This window comes from Macaca mulatta, chromosome 5 (genome assembly GCF_049350105.2).
Source record: "Macaca mulatta isolate MMU2019108-1 chromosome 5, T2T-MMU8v2.0, whole genome shotgun sequence".
NCBI classification, from domain to species: Eukaryota; Metazoa; Chordata; class Mammalia; order Primates; family Cercopithecidae; genus Macaca; species Macaca mulatta.
Genome location: NC_133410.1, coordinates 129,969,965 through 129,988,645, shown reverse-complemented (window position 1 = coordinate 129,988,645; position 18,681 = coordinate 129,969,965). Strand labels below are relative to the sequence as shown.

The window sequence follows — 18,681 nt, the reverse complement described above, 5'->3', positions numbered from 1 at the left end:
TCCTCAGGTAGCAGAGCTGAAGACGAAACTGGACGCCGCAGAAAGATTCCTCAGCCTGCGAGAGAAGGAGCGGCATGAGAGGCAGAGAGAGGACGACAGGCAGAGAGAGGACGACCGGCAGCGCGACCTGACCCGGGACCGGCTGCAGCGGGAGGAGGTGGGCGGGGCCCGGGTTCTCGAGCCCAGAGGATCCAAGTAAAAGCAAAGGGGCGGGGGGATTTCCTTTAGAAAACCTACCGTTTTATTAAAATCAACTCACTACTGAGCAAGGACCGATGTGCAAGGGGTGTATGGGTTACGCAAGTCCCCAAGAGCCATGAACAAGGGTGGCTTCTCTAGAACAAGAAGGAAGGAGATTCTCTGCCGGGTTTCTCCTGGTTGCATAAATAGGCAGACAGTCATCCCCCAGGCCCTTCCAGGAAGAAGAAAACCGATCCATAGATTTGCTGACTCTCTAGGGCATTTCAGCCTAAGAGAAAATTATTTTTTTTCTTTTGCTTTTATTCGTATTTATTATTTTTATTAGTAGTGTTCATAATAATAATATGGCAGTACTTTGTATTTGTGCAGTAGCTTTTCAAGCTTACAGAGAGATTTACATATGAGGTTTTACTTCTGTAACCATAAATTTATGACATTTTTAAAAGGCCTCATCCTCATTATCTCATTTAACATTCTCGGCCCACCTGTCAGCAAAATAATTATTTTTGCTATATTAAAGATGAGAAAGCTGAGATGTAAACAAATTGAATTGCCCACATTGATAAAAAGGGACTGGAACCCAACCTCCAGATTCTAAAGCTCCATCAGTCCCTTGCTGAGAACTGGATGGTGTTGAGATGACAGCTTTTCCTAAAAAACACTCTTTTTGTCCTGGTTTTACTTTCCATTATAGGACTTCATGAATATTGTAGAAAAAGGGAGAAAACCTTAAACTCTAATGGTCCCTTGTTATTTTAGGTATAGTAAGAAAAAACAAAGTGTAAAGACTCTGAGGGAATGTCTTATTACTGATATCGTGAGGCATTGGCAATATTTTAAAACGTAGAAATCTTAAGGCAATGTCTAAAATTAGCACAGACAATGCCAGTCCAGGTTTTCCTACCTTGCTGAGGATGTCTTTGTCACAGTGAGTCAGGAAAGCAGAGTTTAGCAACACTCCCTTTCTGCCATGTAGCAGTCATTTCCTTTTCCAATTACATCCTAGCCAGGAATCTGAGTAATTTTTCCCTCAATGCAGTTGGGACCATTTTCTCATTGGAATAATTTTCTCTTAAATTATGCTAACTTAGAAAATAATTGGCTTATTTTCTAAGTGTATATGTTCATTCTATTTAAATAAAAGCAAGTAGAAATATTTTCCCTTTTAAAGAAAATGAATTACCTAAAGCGGATTTCTTAAATTTTGTAATCATATTGGGAAATATGAGTTGCTCAAATAATACACTTTAACACATATATTAGTTATTTCTGCATGTTGAGTTACCTATTTTCTGCAATATTTATTTTACTGGGTTAAAATCTCAATCTCACTAAGAATCCAATTTACTTCACAAAATGTTTGCTATCTGTTATACAAAATTAAGAGGTGGGAGATATTGTCTGAATCCAGAGCCTGTTGATGTTTAAGCAGCTAACCTTCAGTTGTTTAAAACACTGCACTTCTGGATGATAATCTAAAACATGGAGAAGTGGTGGCAGTTGGACTAGTTGATTTCTCCCTTTTAAAAATAATAATCACAACAATAGAGTGCTCTAAATAAGATCTGTAATGAAGGGTCTTATTGGCCTAAAGATTATTCTCTTTTCCCTCTTTCTAATACAGAATGATGCAGGAATGAGCTTTGAGACATTTCGGATTGTTTTCTTACAATGACAGTAAGAAATAGCTGAAAGCCTTTTCTTTCTGCCATTTCAGCTATGTTTCTTAATCGCTTATCCATCACCTAGTAACAGTACATAGGGACTTGCTTATCCTGCAGACCCATTTATTTGACAATTGAAAGTAAGAATTGGGAATCCAGGACTTTGGGAAGCTGAGACGGGCAGATCACGAGGTCGGGAGTTTGAGACCAGCCTGGCCAACATAGTGAAACCCCGTCTCTACTAAAAAATATAAAAAACTAGCTGGGCCTGGTGGCAGACACATGTAATCCCAGCTACTAGGGAAGCTGAGGCAGGAGAATCACTTGAACCCGGGAGGCGGAGGTTGCAGTGAGCCGAGATCTCACCATTGCACTCCAGCCCAGGCGACAATGTGAGAATTCATCTTAAAAAACAAAAACAAAAACAAAAACAAAAACAAAAACAAAACAAAACAAACCAGAATTGGGAAATTTGATTTTTTTTTTCCCCTGGGGTCGCAAAATTTCTAAGATACTTCAGTAAATTCTGGTAAAAGAAAGATTCCTTCAATCCTAATTCTAGCATTCATCCAAAGAATATCGCTCAAGTGGGACGTTAAGTTAAAGTCTTGCAGGTCCTGTTTTTATTGTATTTCAGAAGGGTGACCCCTCAATCTGCCTGCCACGGCCGATATATCAGAATTCCTACAATATCATCTCGTTCGACTTGTACTGATTTTTCTTTTCTTTTCTTGGTCTTTACTTCAGAAGGAAAAGGAACGCCTAAATGAAGAATTACATGAATTGAAGGAAGAGAATAAGCTTTTAAAGGAAAAAAATGCTCTTGTGAACGAGGAGAAGGAACATTATGAATGTGAAATAAAACGCCTTAATAAGGTATCAGGCAGGTCAAGCATGGGATATTAAAATGAGAAGTCCCTGCATAAAACATTCTTACCGAGAGTCACAACAAAATCTAGGCTGCAGTGTGGGTCCCAGCTTTCAGGCACAAGAAATTAGCTGTGATTTTATAAATCACTCCTAGCTGCAGCTTTCAGCTATACTTGGCTAAGGAGGTTTTAGGGAATTTTTGTCCCTACAAAGATTCATCATGAAAAAGAGAAATGAGGAGGAATTATAGAGACAGTAAGAACGTTTCTTAGTTTGAAGAACCACATAAAGCAAGTGGGTGTTTGCGAACAATAACGTATCTCTTGGTCAACCACAAAAGCTTCCTCAGGAAACAAACTGCTCTTTAAAATGATCACTATGGAGTTGGGTGTGAAACACACTCTAAGGAAGCATGCTAAATGCTGAATCCAAGGCTGAGATGGTAGCTCTCTCAAGTGCAAGCCTAAAACCTACTTTAAAGTCAGGAAGAGGAAAGGTGTGCGCATGTGCATGCAGTGGTGTGTGTATGTTGTTTTATGGACTAGTTGGTTCATATTTTGGAGGAATGGGTCGCTAAATAGTTCAGGAAAAATAATCCTATACTGTTGACTTTTCCAAGAGCCAACCCATATGTGGAACATAGGAATGCTATAGCACATGGTTGAGTTGAGATACGCATCTCTCAACTAGATATTTCCCGATAAAAGAACAGAAATTGTCTTCTGAAACAAGAGTAGGTGATTGGACTTGAAACAGATGCTCAACCCCTGTATTTTGGGCCACATGCCCATGGTTCTAGTTAACTAGTGTTCAGAGATGTCATTTAAAGATCCTCAAATTATTAAGTATGTGCCTGCATAGCTGATAGGATGCTTTGCACATGTGATCCTGTAGTAGATCTGTTTGTGGGACAAGTTATTCTTCAGGAGAAAATTGGAAAGTGAGGATAAACTTCATAATACACTTTATCCTCTAAGAGAGAAAAACCATGCTCAAACATACAATGCAGGGCAAAATCTATCTTTTCCCTTTTGTTCTCTTCCAGAAAATGTTGCACAAATGCATTAGAGGAACTATAAACAATTGAGATTATATTTAAAATCCTCCCATTTTTGATACCATATTACAAGTTTTCTTACATTGTCTCATTTATAGACTGTCCTTAAATATAGATACAAAGATATAAACCTTGTAGATATTAAAACAGCCAAGAATGCTGTATTTTTGCTCATGTCCATGTGCACTCTTCATGTTTGTGTATCCATATTTGTAGCTCACAGAAAATTGTTTAAAGTTAGAAAAATATAAGTTTTCATCATTCCAGTGATAATACAATTTAATAATTCTCCATGAAATTTTACATTTTAAAATTTTATGATTTTATAATTATAAAATCTCAATGAGAAAAAATAATTTGAATAAAATCAGATCTTTATACCAATGTCACCTCTCAAAGATGACTTTTCTGGCTATCCTAATTAAAATTACATACTATACTACTGGTGTTTCCTGGTTTAAATTTTCCTTGGAATTTATTACTATCTAATATACATATATATATTATATATATATATATGGTCTAACTTTTATGACTTTATTTGTTTTCTAGCTACTAATCTTGGTTGTAAACTCCATGAGGGTAGGATTTTCATTCCAACTCCTCCATTAGGCACCAGAGGCACAGTGTCTAGGCCTGTAGTACTTTTAGGGGCCCATAAGTATGTTTATGTTTAATTTCTCTTAAAATTAGAAGAAAAAATAAACTTTTGGGGTGAAAACACATTTTCATATATTATGTAACCATCTTTATAACAATGCATTTGTAAAATATCATTTTAACGTGTATTTTAGGGAGGGAGGGACTCAGGCAATGTCATAATGTGGTTCTGAATTTTTTCTGTTTTTTTTCACTGCTTTATCTTAAATACCTAGAGCAGGACCTTGCTCAGAGTAAGATCTTAAATATTTATTGGATGAGTGAATGGATGAATTTAATTAGCTAGTATATAATAACGTTTGGTAGACAATACTGGACCTAGAATTCATGCTTTAACAGGCATAATACATTACGTATGGGTAGTGAGGAAAAAAATAAAAGCATGCTTAAAGCCAGAAAAGATTTCATCCCACATCTATACTTTAAGCTGTCCCTTGAAAGTATAGATATAAAGTGATGAGTTATGACAGTAGATTTTTGTCTTATTTAAGATGGGTATTGGTACCTAATGTAAGATATTATTGTTCTTCTATTTTACAATGAATATTTTTCTTTTCCTTCTTACCAATGTGATAAACAGAAGTTACTCAAAATGTTTTTGGTAGCTGATTGTGCACACCATCCATCACAGCATGGAATCCAGAGCCTACCCTCTATGTACAAGCTGAATGCCTGCTGACCCATATTCACTCAGCAAACATGTGTAATATGTCAGCTTAGTAATTAACATACTGTTTTCAGAAGTTCACACAATTGTGTGTATTCAATTCGATTTGTTTGCTTTGAAGAAAATACCTGGGAGTTTGTTTTTATCAGGCTCCTAAAGGGAAGCCAGATGTTTAACCAAAGTGAAAACAATTACCTAAGGCTACTCAGCTTGTGCCACCCGTGGGCAAACTTGATTTGTCTAACATCTCGGTAGATCTGTTTAGAATATCTATACTAATCGTAAATATTCTAGAATAGGTTATAGGTGTTTGTTCAAGGAAGTTGGGAAAACCCAAAATGGAATAAATATCTATTAGACTCATCTTTCATTTATGACTCATTTACAAAATTTCTAGGATCCCAAATAGCATGAAAAATAGATCAGAAAATGCAAATAACAAGATCTACAAAAGTAGTCTATTCCCAGGTGTAGGATAAGGAACTAGCATATTCAATTGCCATAATCCATTTGGCCCACCCCACCCTAGATTCTCTCTACTACTATTCAGCAGTTGAAAAAAAAATGAACTATTCTGACACTTCCTAGAGCTTAACACAAATCCTCACAAAACATAAATTATTAAGCTACTTTTGTTGTTTCTGTAAATTCTCCCCAAAGGATGAAGAAAGCTCTTTATTTCTCTTACAACTTCCTGAAAAAAATGATATTCATATCAGGCTAGACAGTATCTGTATATTCTAAGACATTCTATTAGGAAATTCCCAGTCTGTCCACATACTCAAAACCATACATTTGCTTGTCTTTTCCTACCTTTATGACCATATTATATAGTAATGCAATGGAGTTAGTTACCTACTAATATCACCAAATAGACACTGTTGAAGTTACTAAAGAAATACAGAAGCAAATTATTCTTAGATCTCTGAAAATAAACCTTTTCTATTTGTACAGAGGACTCATTTGATAATGAGCAAGTAGTCATTTTGTGGTCCCTGAGGCCACACCAGGGTGAGAAGTGTTCTGCCACGATATTTGGAAGTCATTTTTGTTGAACTTATCATGAACCAAAGGTCTTCAAAAGAGAGGCAATGTCTTTCATATGATGTTACCAAAAATAATGTAATGATGTGATCATGATGAGCTAATGACTAAGGACTAAGGACGATCATCTTTCTGGTGAATATAGGCATTTCTTTCCTCTCCTCATGCCATGCTAAAAGCATCAACTTATACTGGATGTCAAGAAAGCAGGGCACTCTCCACTCGGTAGTAAGTTAATGAATGTTTTAGCAGAAAACAAATAGGACTGTGGCTAGGCCAGGGCAGAAGAGTAGCACAACAGAGCTAACAGATTCTGAGTCTGCATGGGCTCTCATTTCTGTGGATGTCCCTCTCTCCTGTTGAGGGCATGCCATAGTTATATAGCAGAATATTACTCAAAACATTACCTGGGACCAGCAGCACCAGCTTCTGAGAAATGCAAATTCTGAAACTATACCCTCCAGCCTACTGATTCATAATCTCTGGGAGTCAGTACCAAGGGATGGGCATGTCTGCTACCTCTGATGTTCCCTAATGTCTGAGCATCATTGATAGGGTATACATTTGACTGAAGCAGAGAATCTGGAGAAAGTCTATAGATACAGATTTTGTTTTCATAGTTGGCTAGGTGGAGGAGGAGGGTCCAACATCAAAGCCTAAATAATAATGAGGATCAATTAACATAAGCATCATCATGTAGAAAAGACAAAGATTCTGGAAAAAAATACATATATGAGAAAATCAGAAAGAAGAAAGTTACTCGGTTACGTCAGCAGCGTTGAACATGAAATGCTTATTTGTGGGTGCATTTGAGATGATTGTAACAATTATAAAAGAATTCATTCCATGTGGTAAATCTTAGATCAACAGTGTACTTAATCTTATTACATAGGTTCTTCAGGATGCCTTGAATTTCAAGTGTTCATTTTCTGAGGACTGTTTGAGGAAGTCTCGAGTGGAATTTTGCCATGAGGAGATGAGAACAGAAATGGAAGTTCTGAAGCAGCAGGTGAGAAGCTGGAAGTGGCATGATCCTGTGGAGAACATACTGCCCATTGTTCATGCTTCTTTGGGCATTTTTAGATGTCTTGCTGCTAGAAATATGTCAAAGGTTTTTGCATTTATTTTAAGTAGAATTATCTAATTTTCAAGCTTGATAGGAAGAATATAGATCAGCTAGTTCAGTCCCACCATTTAGAATATAGGGAACTGAGTTTCAGATGGATTAAATGGCTTACCCAATCACACAGTTAAAAGAGGGACATGCCAATTAACCTTGGGTGAGGTTCTATTAGCACTGGGGCTAGAGAGTTTCATGTAGACATAGTTTTTGGTTTTGATTTTGTTTTTGAGACGGAGTCTCCCATTGTCGCCCAGGCTGGAGTGCAGTGGCGTGATCTCGGCTCACCGCAACTTCTGCCTCCCCGTTTCAAGCGATTCTCCTGCCTCAGCCTCCCGAGTAGCTGAGACTACAGGCGCATGCCACCATGCCTGGCTAATTTTTTGTATTTTTAGTAGAGATGGAGTTTCACCATGTTGTCCAGGCTGGTCTCAAACTCCTGACCTCGTGATCCACCTGCCTCGGCCTCCCAAAGTGTTGGGATTACAGGCGTGAGCCACCGCACCCAGCCACATGGCTTATTTTAAGAACACTATTAATCCCAACTCTGGATCTTTTCAGAAAACAGTAGCAGCTGAGTGATCATTCTGTAGTTGCTAGCCTCTAGGCCTTTGCACAATAAGAGCAGTTTTAAAGAGAATACTTTGTATTTATTATAATCACTGAAACCAGGTCTGCTCAGCTAGTCCCACACCACTTAGCAATTCACTGATGCACAATAGCATTCTCCTCTCCACTCACCTAACCTCACTCACTATTGCCAAGTGGACAGCAAGAGTAAGGATGCACTCTACAACTTCTGCATGTATCTATTGGCAGCATAGCGCAGAGGAGATACCGCACTGGTTAAACTGCTTGTGTCTAAACTTACTCTGGAATTCTCTAAATCTGTTGGAATTCACTTAGCTGAGGGGCCAACCATGTATATCATGTCTCTTTTTATGTGAGAGGTTAAATAAACTAATGTAGAGAAAAATCTGGAATGGTTCATGGCAATAGTGGTAAATACAGGATACATCAAGGAACCTCAATCCCTGAAGCACGCATTGTCAGTAACTTATTGGCAATGGAAGACAGGGTGCCATAGAACAAAGGGCTGGAAAGCATCATTTTTCTGATGTCCCTGGGTATGATTTACTGACTGCTTTTGCCCTGAGTGAGTACTAATTACAAAGATTTTTGTTGCAATACATGGAAAAATCGAGCAATTGTGTTATTATTGCTGTTACTTGTTTTATTGTTACTGCTTCATATGAAGTAACCTATCTGTGAATAGATCTAAAAATTTTACAGCATTTGATGGTAAAGTTGGATTTTCTCTTCTGTCAATTTTACTTGAATAATCTGCTTCATTACATTCAGGGTAAAATACATAGCTGAAAAATAAACTCATGAAGAGAATAAGGGTAATATGCACAGTCTCAAAGCTCTGTCAAATTCTCAACCCCTAGAGTACTGTTGGTACTGGCCAGGATTTCATCAAAAACCAAAAGTACTGCTTATGTTCAAACACTTGACATCTTCGGAACTTGCATATAAGGTACATGACATGCAAGAGTCACTTTTACACATAAAGTTTATAATAATGGTTTGGTTCATATTTCTTACAGTGACAGATATTCTTTTTTCATAATCCCTGTGGGAAGACCAAAATCCATCTCCATAGTTTTGCAGTGTATCTACTGCTGACTTTCTCGGTAAATATTTTAACTGTGCATGTTTGTAATCAGGCACCCACAATCGTTACATCACCAAGTGCCAGGTGAAACACTAAAGGGCTTAAATGCACAAAGAAACTGAGTGAGAATCTTGGCCCCTACCTGACTAAAGTGATGACGTTGCCAGTGTTTAATTCTAATCAGATGGTCTCCTCCCATTTAAAATGCCTCTGGTGATTGTTTACAGAGCATTAGTTTAACTGTCTCTGGAAATGAATGTCAGTTCTTAACCAAAAAAATTATCAAAATGTCAGTGTGGCTGGATGTAGTTTCCCTTCAGTACTTCTGGTGAATAAAGACTTAAAAATTTAATATGAGTATCTGCATGTAAATGTATACAAAATGTTTAATTTCTTCCCTTGCATATTTTGTTCTATTGCTGTCGACTTAGAACAATAAAATTGATAAACCTTTAGTTAAAATGTGTTGCACTGTTAGTGATGAAAGTGTAATGTGCAGTAGTTTTAATAGACAAAAATCTAGCTACTAGGTTCCAATATAAGTAGTAATTTAAATCAGAGTCTTAGAGGAATGTTTTTGCTTCATTCCCTAAGTTTCATTTGTTTTCATAGCTTTATATGCCAGTCTCCTAGCCCTCAGTCAACAATAAGTCAGTTGAAAACAATAACAATACTTAAACCTGTTTTTGTTTTTAGTTTGGTCACTTTTCTGGAATATTTGGAGTGCCTCTCAAGCGGTGTTCCACTCAAATATTACTATTATTTATGATACACACCCAAAGTAACTTATAAAGGGAAAATTTGTGAATACCTTTTAACAATCATGCTTTGCTTTTCCACATACGTAAGGGTTTTGTTTCTCTGTTGCATTCAACTTATACATTATGTCTGGAAACTTGGGCATGTCAGTATTTAGTGACACTTAACAGCTATTTTCAGTAAACTGTCTTTTAGAAGTTCAAGCAATATTCATACATCAAAGTCCTTGTGTTAAGGATGGATGACTTGCTCTGAAACAGTGACACTGAACACTAGTTGGGAGGGTTCTTTACAATAATGGAGTAGGCAGCAGTCATTTAAAATAAAGTCATTTACATGGCTTAAGAGAAAAGGAAGCTAACAGTAACAGCAAGTTAATATTTCTTAGGTGCAAATATACGAAGAAGACTTCAAAAAGGAACGATCAGATCGAGAGAGACTTAATCAAGAGAAAGAGGAGCTACAGCAAATTAATGAAACTTCCCAATCCCAGTTGAACAGGCTGAATTCCCAGGTACAAGTCAAAACAAAATAATCTTTGCCAGCATGTATGTATTTTTTTTTTCATTTAAAAAATTCAAGACTTTTTGACTTCTGTTAATTGCCATCGAATTTTTTTGAAAGGTCAGCACCTGGGATGAAGTCATTCTTAAACAATCTTGTAAAGAGATGAAAATGACTGGAAATTTCTTTTAACTTAAGTATATTAAGGAATTGCCCAAGAAATTGCATTCCAAAGTTTTTTTTATAAAATACAGTCCTTTTTATCTTTTTCTCATAATATTTATCCTGGTAGAATGAGAGTTGAACTACCTAGTACTCAAATAAAGTGAAGTGGTTTTCAAAATTCTTGTCATTTTCTTTGAAGGGCTATGTTGGAATGCTCCTGTCTGCCAAAAACATACATATTTCTAAATGCCATTTATATGTGAGACTGAGGATTTTATTCAGTGGTTCCCAGATGTAATGTAACTGGAGTACTTTCAAGGAAGCCAGATAATGGTCACCAGTTTATTAAAATAGAATATATTAAATGTAAGCATACTAAAATTAAGTGTAATTGAATATATTAAAGTAGATTCAGGAAGTTGCCATGATGGGTAAATAGTGATGTTAATGAAGGAAACTGTAGCTAACATAATTTTGCCTTAAAAAATAAAACAAACTGCACCATTTTTATTTGTAAAATATTGCAATACTTTTAAATAAATAGAAAATTGTTATGGCAATGCTGTGGCAGCTCTTAGTTTCAAGATTCTTAGTCATAAAAAATTTTTAAACAGTCATCATTTTCTTCCAAATACAAAGTGGATTGTGAATTACATTTAATTTTATCTCTGATTTTTTAAAGATTAACTTGAAATTCCTAATTTTACGTGGAAAAAATTGTTTTGCAGAACCATTTTCTCTGTAAGAAATTAGAAAAAATAAAATAGTAGTAAAAAAATCAAATAATTTTATGAAAATAATTCAGGCAACCTAATAATTCATGTAACAATAGATAAGACAATGTTCTCATTATTCTTGGTAAAAAAAAAAAAAAAAAAAAAAAAAGAGAGAGAATATATATACTTTTTTGGTTTTTGAGATGGTGTTTTGCTATTGTTGCCCAGGCTGGAGTGCAACGGCGTGATCTCAGCTCACCACAACTTCCACCTCCCAGGTTCAGGCGATTCTCCTGCCTCAGCCTCCCAAGTAGCTGGGATTACAGGCATGCACCACCACGCCCAGTTAATTTTTTGAATTTTTATTCTTTTAATTTGTTTCTTACATGCCTAGCTAGCCTAATTTCTTTCAAGTTGTCTCTGTACAAACTGTTTTACTTGCTGCCAGCAAAACAGTTTTAGAACAAAAAATAATTTGTTTTTTAAAGCAATTGTAAAATTTGCTGCCAGTACAACAGCAAGTGAAACAATTTTAATTTTAAAACAATTTTTAGTAAATTTTTTTTGTATGATAAATTATATATCAATATATAATTATATAATTTTGTTTATTCTACTATATTAAGATTGGTGATAGACTGGCAATGTCCTTGCCATTACAGAACTTTTAGTCTGGTCAGGAACATACATCTATCTACTTAACGTTATATACTATAATCCACAAGTCCTTTCCTGTGTCACCTGTAAACTTGATTGGTATCAACAAAATAAATGTATTTTCTAAATGCAGTATGGTATAATTGTGCCTAGAACCTAAAGGAAAATCTTAATCATATCTAAAGTGATAACTTAGAGCTATGAAATTTTTTCTTTAAAGTAATGAAAGCCCAATCCTTTTTTTAAAGTCTCATTTACTCAGTAGGAGAATGATAGAATTCACAGAGACGAAGTAGATGGTTTGATGATGTATGTTAAATGTATTAACAGCAGATTAAATGCTAAGATATTTAAAAAAGAACTGATGACCGGGCGCGGTGGTTCACGCCTGTAATCCCAGCACTTTGGGAGGCCGAGGCGGGCGGATCGCGAGGTCAGGATATCGAGACCATCCTGGCGAACATGGCGAAACCCCATCTCTACTAACAATACAAAAAAATTAGCCAGGGGTTGTGGCGGGCGCCTGTAGTCCCAACTTCTAGGGAGGCTGAGGCAGGAGAATGGCGTGAACCCTGAAGGCGGAGCTTGCAGTGAGCGGAGATCGCGCCACTGCCCTCCAGCCTGGGCGACAGAGCAAGACTCCGTCTCAAGACTCCGTCTCAAAAAAGAAAAAAAAAGGCCGGGCGCGGTGGCTCAAGCCTGTAATCCCAGCACTTTGGGAGGCCGAGACGGGCGGATCACGAGGTCAGGAGATCGAGACCATCCTGGCTAACACGGTGAAACCCCGTCTCTAATAAAAAAATACAAAAAAAAACTAGCCGGGCGAGGTGGCGGGTGCCTGTAGTCCCAGCTACTCGGGAGGCTGAGGCAGGAGAATGGCGTGAACCCGGGAGGCGGAGCTTGCAGTGAGCCGAGATCTGGCCATTGCACTCCAGCCTGGGTGACACAGCAAGACTCCGTCTCAAAAAAAAAAAAAAAAAAAAAAAAGGAACTGACATTACCTGACATTACCTTAGTTGAATAACATATTTGCTGTCCAAGTGGACTTTTAGAGGAATGTTCAGGTCAAACCATTCTGGCATTCTGAGTTGCTTTCTTCCCAGAATGTATTCATTCTGTCACTAAAATGCGTTAAGCCGGTGTCAATGGTAAAATAAGTAATGTGGTAAAGTGAAAGATGCTTAGGGTACTTAGAAATAAGAGGAATTTAGGGCAAAAAAGACTTGGTGTTCCTGCCTGCTCTGATATTCCATTGGTGGTAACCTTGAACAAGTTATTTAACTTTTCTATGCTTCCTTTTCTTAATCTGTACAATGACAAAGTTGAACTCGATCATCTCTATAATGTTTCTTATTACTCTAAAACCTCTCTCTAAAAAATAAGTTACCTAACCTCTTTTAGTATACCTGCCTGTAAAATATAGATAATGAAACCTACCTTATGACTTCACTAAGTTGTTCTCAATGGTAAGTGAAAAAAGCAAAAAACAGGCCAGGCGCAGTGGCTCACGCTTGTAATCCCAGCACTTTGGGAGGCCAAGGCAGGCAGGTCACTGGAGATCAGGAGTTTGAGACCAGCCTGGCCAACATGGTGAAACCTCATCTCTACTAAAAACACAAAAATTAGCTGGGCATGGTGGTACGCGTCTGTAATCCCAGCTACTCACGAGGCTGAGGCAGAATAATCTCTTGAACCCAGGAGGCAGAGGTTGCAGTGAGCTGAGATTGCGCCACTGCATTCCAGCCTGGGCAGCAGAGTGGGATTCTGTCTCAAAAAGAAAAGAAAAAAACAAAATACCCTTTAGAAAACATTTAGCTCAAGCCAAATCATGGCTCAGAGGTATTTTATAAATTATTTTAGTCTATTAGAAGAGGGGACATGTTTAATATTTTCATTTAGTTGTATAATTAGCATGCTACTTTCAGTTCCTTGTAATCTAATTTTGATGCTTTCTTTTTGCAAGGCATTCTGCTATATGCTGTGAGAAAACGAAAACTGGTTCTTGCTAGTAAATAACTCACAATATAGTAAAAGAGACATGTACAGTCTATCCTCATCATCACCAATTCTGCATATGTGAATTTCCCTACTCACTAAAATGCATTTGTCATCCCCAAATCAATACTTGTGGTGCTTTGTGATACGTCCTTACATATGAGCAGAGCAGCAAAGTTGTTTCCTGACATATACACATTCATAGTGTTCTTTTTGTGGTCCATATAGTGCCATGTTTGCTGCGTTTTTGTGCTTTTTGTTGGTGATTTCATGGTTTAGAATGGCCCACATATATATGCTGACATGCTCTCTAGGATTCCTAAACACGAAGGATGTGATGTGCCTTACAGAGAAAATGTGTGTTAGAGAAGTTTCATTAAGGCATGTTATAGTACTCTTGACCATGAGTTCAGTGTTAATCAATGAAACATATTAAATAAGTTGTCTTTAATCAGAAACACACATGAAACAAGGTTATGTATTGATTCATTGACACAAATGTTGTGAGAAGAGGCTAGCAGAAACTTAACCCAACAATTCTCCTAGGAGCAGTGGTTCAATATTCACTAATTCAGTGTCCCTGAAGACTTTATGGAATATGACTACCACAAGCAGCAAGAATTGCCTGTAAATAGTACACATTGGTCTAAAAAGTCACACAGTGAATGTACAACACTACATAAGAGGACAGAATAATTCTGATTAGTGGGACCTGGAAAGGTATCATTCAGAAGGGGATATTTGACCATCCCTTATGGGAATGTGGGACACGGAGTATAGGAATGACAATGAAACAGTCAAGGAAAAGCCAGCTTTCTCTAAGTGTGTCTTAAGTTAAGGGAACCCAGGGTAGGTGATTCATCTAGATGAGGCTGGGCCTTAAGTAGTGAGAAGCCGTGGAATATAGCAGTGTGACTTTGAACAAGTTACTCAGAATCTTATGTCTTAGTGTTCTCATCTATAAAATTGAGATAATACTAAGTATCACATAGAGGGATTGGGAGAATTCAGTGAGTTATTGCATGTAAAGAATTTAGATCAGTTTCTGACATGGATTAAGTGCATATATAACTTCCAAAATTTATTATGGAAGCCTTTGAATGTCAGTTTGACAATTTCAGTGTCATTCAGTAAGCAATGAAAATTGTTTCTATATCTGTATCTAAATAGATCTACCTAAAACAGAATTGTAATGGCCTCAAAAAACTGGAATAGCAATTTAAAACTATCACATTTTTCAAACTTCAATTGGAAATGTAAAGATAGAATCAATGCATATCTGGAAAAACCAACCTGTGGCTGTTTTTGTTGGTATTACTGCTGTCAGTGCCTCACACTTGAGTAGGTCAAGAGTGGCTTAGGAACTAATGATTTGAACTTGTCTTGATTAACAAATGCCTTTGTTTTGTCTTTAGATAAAAGCTTGTCAGATGGAGAAAGAAAAACTAGAAAAGCAATTAAAGCAGGTATGTTGTTCTAATTTTCACTCATACATTTATTCCCACGTACAACATTTCTCATTGTCCCAATTAAAGACATATTCAAGCTCTGCTACAGGTGGCCTACAACAACCCATGGTCTTCATTACCGACTACACCATCAATGGATAGACAGTGCTTAGGCACCACCAAGGCCTTTCAACCCTAACACTCATGGAAAGTATATGCTTTATAGAGCATGTTACCAGTAGCACAAACCTTAGTGCTCCTTAGACCCACAAGCACCTGGGAAATAGATTTCACTGGTATTTCATGCAGTTGCTCACACAATTAACAGTGGAAAACTAAATCAAATACTGCCTCTTTTGAAAAAATAACATGCCTTCTTGAGCACTGAAGTATTCTATCCCATGGGTTCTCTAGTTGCCTTAAAGACTGAATATTATTTGTCTTAATTCCTAATTTCCTTTCTGGACTTTAGTTTTCCCTGGCTACAATTTAAGAAAACCTATTTCATGACTCAATGGATAGATTTTCTTCATTGAGGGCCCTCAATAAAGATAACTCAAAAACATAAAGTTAACTCTATATACTTTTCAAGTGTGTCTCATTTCCTCAAAATGGAGAAATGATTATAGTTTCACCTTAGGTAAGACTTGACCAGTGAGCCTTATCTGTATCGGTCCTGAGTCTATTGACATGTTTACGGTTTTGAGTTATAATTATGCCAGATTAGGCGGAACCTTAAGATTGAAACCAAACCTTTTGTATAAAGCAATGTCAGTGCGACTCTTCAGTCTCTCCCACTGGTAGTGAACCCACAGCTTTGTTCTCCTCAGATGTATTTCCCAACCTGTAACTGCGGCTTGGTTTTCCACCTGCAAGATCCATGGCTACCAACAGGCGCTGGAGCTGTGCAGAAGCGACGGGAGCACCCAGTAAGAGTGCATTTGAAAAAGTGCTTAGTATACTGTTTTGGTAGAAATTATGTCCATCTCTGGAATTTCAGCACATTATATTATCTACAGCAAGAGCCTCTGTTTTCTCTCAGTCTCAAACTTGCAAAGTTGGAGTGGTCAGTGTACAGTAGAATTATCTTTGGGACACTGAATCCACAGGACACATAGATACGAATAAATTAACTGAAAGGTATTAAATTGGGAATAATTCCTTGAACAACATATAACATTTTCAATTGGCATACCTCATTCTACCCAAAGGGTATTTTAGGTGTAAAATGTATTTATGTATAAAAGAAAGTGGATATGGCAAAACAAAAAAAAAAGAGATGCTTTTTTTCAGTTGTAAATTTATATTGAACTACTATGGATATTGCTACATATGTGCAAAATAGTTTTTGACATTTTCCAATTGAAAGGATTTTCTTAAAGGATCCAAGAAAAAGTGACCCACTTAAGTTGTTCTCCCTGGCTGTGTCTTCCCAGACAAAATGAAATGCAGAGTTGAGCAATTATTTGTGAGGGGAATTGATTTGGACAGTCAACCTGAATAAGTCAGGCCCAAAGCACCCTTTTTTTCCCTCTCAATAGCAGTATTCCACCCACCCTCCTCTACCTTCTATTTTGCCTACATAGATAGAACCTTTATCCAGGGGAAAAAAAAATGTGTTTTTTCTGCATTTTGTATTTACCCAGGCAAATCCTCCCAAACTTTAGGTTTGATTGTGTTTCTCATGATGAAAAAAATCTAAGATTTTAAACTGGGATTTTCCGACCAGAATGCTTACAGAAAGCATGATTCTCTTGGCTTCTTGAAAGTTCTCATACTTTTGTTTGAGTGTGACTCAAAGCCCTTTTCCCAAGGGAGGAGATAATGACTCTTTGGGTGGCAGAAGGATGTGAGGATTTAATGAGCATCTCTTATTTGACCCCGGTATGACACAGCACACTGCTAAGAATTGGTTCTTTTCATGTTATTGCTGGTTGCTAGTTCTGTCTGCTCTCCTTCCCCAATTTCCATTTTTTTGTTTTCTTTTTTTCTTTTTTCTTTCTTTTTTTTTTTTTGAGACAGAGTCTCGCAGTGTCGCCCAGGCTGGAGTGCAGTGGTGTGATCTCAGCTCACTGCAAGCTCCACCTCCCGTGTTCACGCCATTCTCCTGCCTCAGCCTCCCGAGTAGCTGTGACTACAGGCGCCTGCCACCATGCCTGGCTAATTTTTTTTTTGTATTTTTAGTAGAGATGGAGTTTCACCGTGTTAGCCAGGATGGTCTCGATCTCCTGACCTCATGATCCTCCCGCCTCAGCCTCCCAAAATGCTGGGATTACAGGCATGAGCCACTGCGCCCAGCCTCCTTTTTTTTTTACTTTATCTGTTTGCTTACTTTTCAGTCTTTACCAATAACATTAAAATTTTTTTTTTCAAGATTGTAGAAGTCAACTCAGATTGTGAGAAACACAAAGAGAAATTTACTGTAGGAGTGAATTAACCTATAGAAGTTGGCTTCTACAGGTTGGGGGATTATTCTTACGAAATATTCTTATGAAAGATTAACTATGAAACCAATCAGTCATTCACATTTACCTAAGAGTACAAATTATTGTTTCTGTCAAATCTTTATTTGTGGAAAGAAGGAAGGAATTCACCTACTACAGCTAATCAAGCATTCCCTGTCAATTAAAAAAGGCAAGGCAGTCCAGGTCACATAAAATTGTCACCAAATAAAGGCCTATATTTGAAAAAGGACTCCAAGCCATGTAGAATAGCCTACATTTTTTTTCTTTTTTCTTTTCTTTTTTTTTTTTTTTTTTGAGAAGGGGTCTTACTCTGTCGCCCAGACTGTAGTGCAGTGGTATGCTCTTGACTCACTGCAACCTCCACCTCCTGGGTTCAAGCGATTCTCCTGCCTCACCCTCCCGAGTAGCTGGGACTACAGGCACACAACACCACGCCTGGCTAATTTTTGTAATTTTAGTGGAGATGGGGTTTCTCCATATTAGCCAGGCTGGTCTCAAATTCCTGACCTCGTGATCTGCCTGCCTTGGTCTCCCAAAGTGCTGAGATTACAGGTGTGAGCCACTACGCCTGGCCAGAATGGCCTATATTTTCAAGCAGTAGTCTGATGAAAAAAATCTCAGCATAACAGTAGAATTTACAACCAAATCCTCAAGCTAATTTAAAAATAAGATTTCATGTTTCTTGCCTATATTGAAGGCTGAATTAAGTCACATGCTACAGTGTTGGTAACATTACAGGATATTTACCTTCTTTTGGCAACCCTCCTGGAATGTAAAACTGAGGCTCACGTCACTTATCCTATGTGTTATTTGAGACGTCTAAAAATAAACGAGAAGATAAAAAACAGAGGTGATCTCATTTCCTCTTCTAGCTTTTTCATAAGCCAGAGGAGCCAAGGGCCTAGGTGTCTAGAGTGGGGGTACAGTGGGGTCAAACTGCACTAAAAGCAGCATTTCTCAGTGTCTTGTTGAGTAATTGAACTTCGTAGGTGACTTTCAGCGGTCTGACAG

At 37.5% G+C, this 18,681-nt stretch overlaps 1 protein-coding gene across 4 annotated transcripts in view; it reads left to right on the top strand.

Moving 5' to 3' along the window:
- The window catches only part of TNIP3 (TNFAIP3 interacting protein 3), an 84,895-nt gene that overhangs the window by 58,606 nt on the left and 7,608 nt on the right, over positions 1-18,681 (top strand). For 3 of the 4 annotated variants that reach the window (XM_078002701.1, XM_078002704.1, XM_078002703.1), the window contains 6 exons: positions 8-157; positions 2,613-2,741; positions 7,056-7,172; positions 10,109-10,234; positions 15,173-15,223; positions 16,036-16,134. In XM_078002701.1, the coding sequence (XP_077858827.1) occupies positions 8-157; positions 2,613-2,741; positions 7,056-7,172; positions 10,109-10,234; positions 15,173-15,223; positions 16,036-16,134 (672 nt within the window). The remainder of the gene's footprint in view (positions 1-7; positions 158-2,612; positions 2,742-7,055; positions 7,173-10,108; positions 10,235-15,172; positions 15,224-16,035; positions 16,135-18,681) is intronic. The other variant, XM_078002702.1, reaches the window with a different exon arrangement.